Here is a 3,406-nt window from a genome sequence, read left to right on the forward strand (position 1 = left end):
GCATCACACATGATTGGTTCACATACTATCTTAGCAATCGTATGCAAATAGTTGAGATTATCCACAGAAGTAAACAATCTAGCTTTCTCTCAAAACCCTGCACAATATCAAGTGAAGTTCCACAAGGATCTATTATTGGACCATTACTCTCCTTAATATATATTGATTATTTGCATCTAAATTTAAATTCAGCATGAACCACTCTTTATGCAGATGATACAAGTGTAACCATCTCCAGTGATAAGGAACAAACCCTTAACTCTAATATCAAACATGTAACAATTAAACTCACCAAATGGTTTTCTGACAATAATTTAGTATTAAAGAGCAGCAAAACTGTTGCTGTCAATTTCCATCACACAAGGAATAAAATGATAAATGGACCAATTGTCATATTAGATAATATGACAGTAAACAATCAAATTCCTGGGAGTATGGATTCAAGAAAGCTTAGATCACCTTTCCGCAAAACTATGGAAAATTATTTGCTATTAGTACACTGAATTCAATATCAAACTTACAAACACAGAAAATACTATATTTCACCATGTTTCAATCTTTATTAGCATGCAGTATAATCTTCTGGAGAAATGCCACTAATAGTAATAAATTTTTTGTGCTGGAAAGGAAAATTATCAGAATAATAGCAGGAGCTAAGATAAATACACCCTGCAGAAAACTGTTTAAAAACTTAGTCATATTACCCTCACCATGCTTGTATATACTTCATCTGCTGATGTATGTTTAAACAGACTTAGACGATTCCTTCAAGTGTAACAACTCCTCACATAAATATTATACAAGGAATGGCAGCAACCTCATGATACCATCACAAAACACCACATTATTTGAGAAAGGACCAAAATACATGGCTGTTCATTGTTTCAATAACCTTCCAAGTGACTTAAAGACAATACAATCAGCTACCTCATATAAAAAGCATGGGAAAAAATACCTACTAGATCATTTTTTTTTATTCTGTTAAAGACTACCTGACAATAAAATCCAAATTTTCACATCTTAAACGAACTCCTAGGACATGTATATGTATGTATTGATTTGATCTAATATGTGTATGTAAATTAATGTAAACGTACTGTAACAAACATTAGCAAGAACAAGGATAACTGCAAGACAGAAACTCACCCACCAAAAAGAGTGCCTACACAACACCTAATCTCATTTGTGCTAAGAAAAATGGAAATGCATTCTGTACGTGTATGCTTGATTGGTTCTCTGTTTATCTTGACATGAAGTGGTGCCACATGCAGAAGACATATTCTCACCTATAGAAATATGGGCCATACATTCAGAGTTAAAAAATGTATACTTTATCCATATTAGGGTTAACATGAAAAGCATAACTGTTTCTTTAACTCTACCAGATGCAGTACTGGGTGATATTGAGTATTTTATTTCAGTTCATTTCCAATTACTATGTATAGTACAGGGTGAGTTAAAAGTCCCAGAATGACCTTTTAATTCGAAAACGACTTGTCGGAGGGCGATGAAATTTCGGTTTTGGGTAATTGGGGTGGGACACACCAGATGGAGTTAGTGTCTATCATGGCGGCCATTTTGAATTACATGCAGATTTTCAAATGGGAAGGGAGTCATGTAGTATATCATTTTACATGTGCGGTGGCGTCTGACTACCATGCTAAAGGTCCCGGGTTCGATCCCCGGCCGGTTCAAATCCGGGAACTTTTCTAACGGTGGAAGCGGCCCCGGCGCCCACCCAGCGTCGAATAACATGGGTACCTGGGGGAAACCCTGGGGGGTAAAGGCGGTCAGGGGCGTGATGCTGATCACATCACCCCCACTCACGACCGGATCAAGAAAGTGTGGGGCGTTACTCCCACACCCCCTATACGCCTTCATGGCGTGGTGCTATGCACAGGGGAACACTTTACCTTATGTGCGTTTACTCGGAAATAAAAATATCCAGTTATTTTTTCCCTAAATTTATTTGGTCAGGATATTTTCACAGTTGAAGTTTGCGTTTGGCATTATACAAGATGTGCTTTATGTGTTGTCCGTTCTGTGCTACACACAACTTAAGACATTTCAGCCAGTCCTCATGGACATGCAACAACACTGCAGGGTCGACAAAGTCACATGTGTGTTGGATCCGGTGCTGGAGATGTCGGAGATCAATGATTTTCTCTTGATAAACTATGGCTTTAAGATGACGCCAAAGGTAAAAGTCAAGAGGTAAAGGTCCGGAGAATGTGATGGCCACTCAGTGGGCCCTCTTCGACCAATCCAGTGACCCGGGAGCTGTTCATCCAACCACTGCCTGACACATAACGAGTAGTACGGAGGAGTGCCGTCCTGTTGGAAATAGGCTGGTAATTCACCGTCTGGGTTCATCAGTGAGGGGAACACATCTTCCTGCAGAATATTCAGATATCTCTCCCCATTCAGGTTGCCATGGATGAAGACAGGTCCCACAATTCAGGTGTACCATATCCCACACCACACCATTACCTTTGCTGCACCGACTTCCTTATGAGGATCTGTCCACGATGGGTTGGTATCTGACCAATAATGATGATTCTGCTTATTTACTTCACTGTTCAAGAAGAATATGGCCTCATGACTAAACAGAACACTTTTCGGGAACTGGAGATTTTCATTACAACAAGTCAAAGCCCAGTCTGCAAACTGTAACCGCCTGTCTGGGTCATCCTCAGTTAAGAACTGCTGCATTTGAATTTTGTAGGGATGCCACTTGTTAGTATGCAACACACGGAGTATGGATCTCTGACTGACTCCTGACACTGAAGCCAAACGCCGGATACTGCGTTTCGGGCTCTTGACCAAGGATGGCATGATTGTCTTTGCTGTTTCTTCATCGGTAGCTGTTCTCGGCCGTCCAGTACATTTTCTGTTGCACATGGATCCTGTCTCCTTAAACTTCTGCATTACACGAAACACTGTGGAATGTGAGATGTTGTATCTTTGTGGATGCCAGGAATTGAAATCTTCTTCACTGCGCTCCCCACTTATAACAACAATTTTGATCCGTTGTTGGAGGGTTAGAGCCATGTTCGATCACCTGGAACAAATAAATACCAATCCATTACATTACGCCGAATGTGAACTTCAACTTTGAAAATATCCTGACCAAATAAAGTTAGGAAAAAAATAACTGCATATTCTTATTTCTGAGCAAACACACATGAAAAATGTTATGCTACATGACTCCCTTCCCATTTGAAAATCTGCATGTAATTCCAAGATGGCGGCTTTCAAGATGGCCGCCATGATAGACACTACCCATCTGGTGTGCCCCCACCCCAATTACCCACATCCGAAATTTCATCTCCCTCCGTCAAGTCGTTTTCGAATTAAAAGGTTGTCTTGGGACTTTTGACTCACCCTGTATATACACATAATTTAT

General features: G+C 40.2%; 1 protein-coding gene across 1 annotated transcript; it reads right to left on the reverse strand.

The window, feature by feature from the left end:
- Positions 1-2,457: 2,457 nt before the first annotated feature.
- On the reverse strand, positions 2,458-3,051 carry LOC145998661 (uncharacterized). Its single transcript, XM_083135126.1, has one exon. It carries the CDS (start codon positions 3,049-3,051, stop codon positions 2,458-2,460), a length of 594 nt encoding a protein of 197 aa, XP_082991252.1.
- Between the last annotated feature and the right edge of the window lie 355 nt (positions 3,052-3,406).

This window comes from Lepisma saccharinum, chromosome 14, assembly GCF_977018435.1.
Source record: "Lepisma saccharinum chromosome 14, izLepSacc3.1, whole genome shotgun sequence".
In the NCBI taxonomy this organism is placed as follows: Eukaryota; Metazoa; Arthropoda; class Insecta; order Zygentoma; family Lepismatidae; genus Lepisma; species Lepisma saccharinum.

Bases quoted from the DNA above. Each gene is read 5' to 3' on its own strand.
- LOC145998661 (XM_083135126.1), bottom strand. From the start codon at position 3,051: ATGGCTCTAACCCTCCAACAACGGATCAAAATTGTTGTTATAAGTGGG.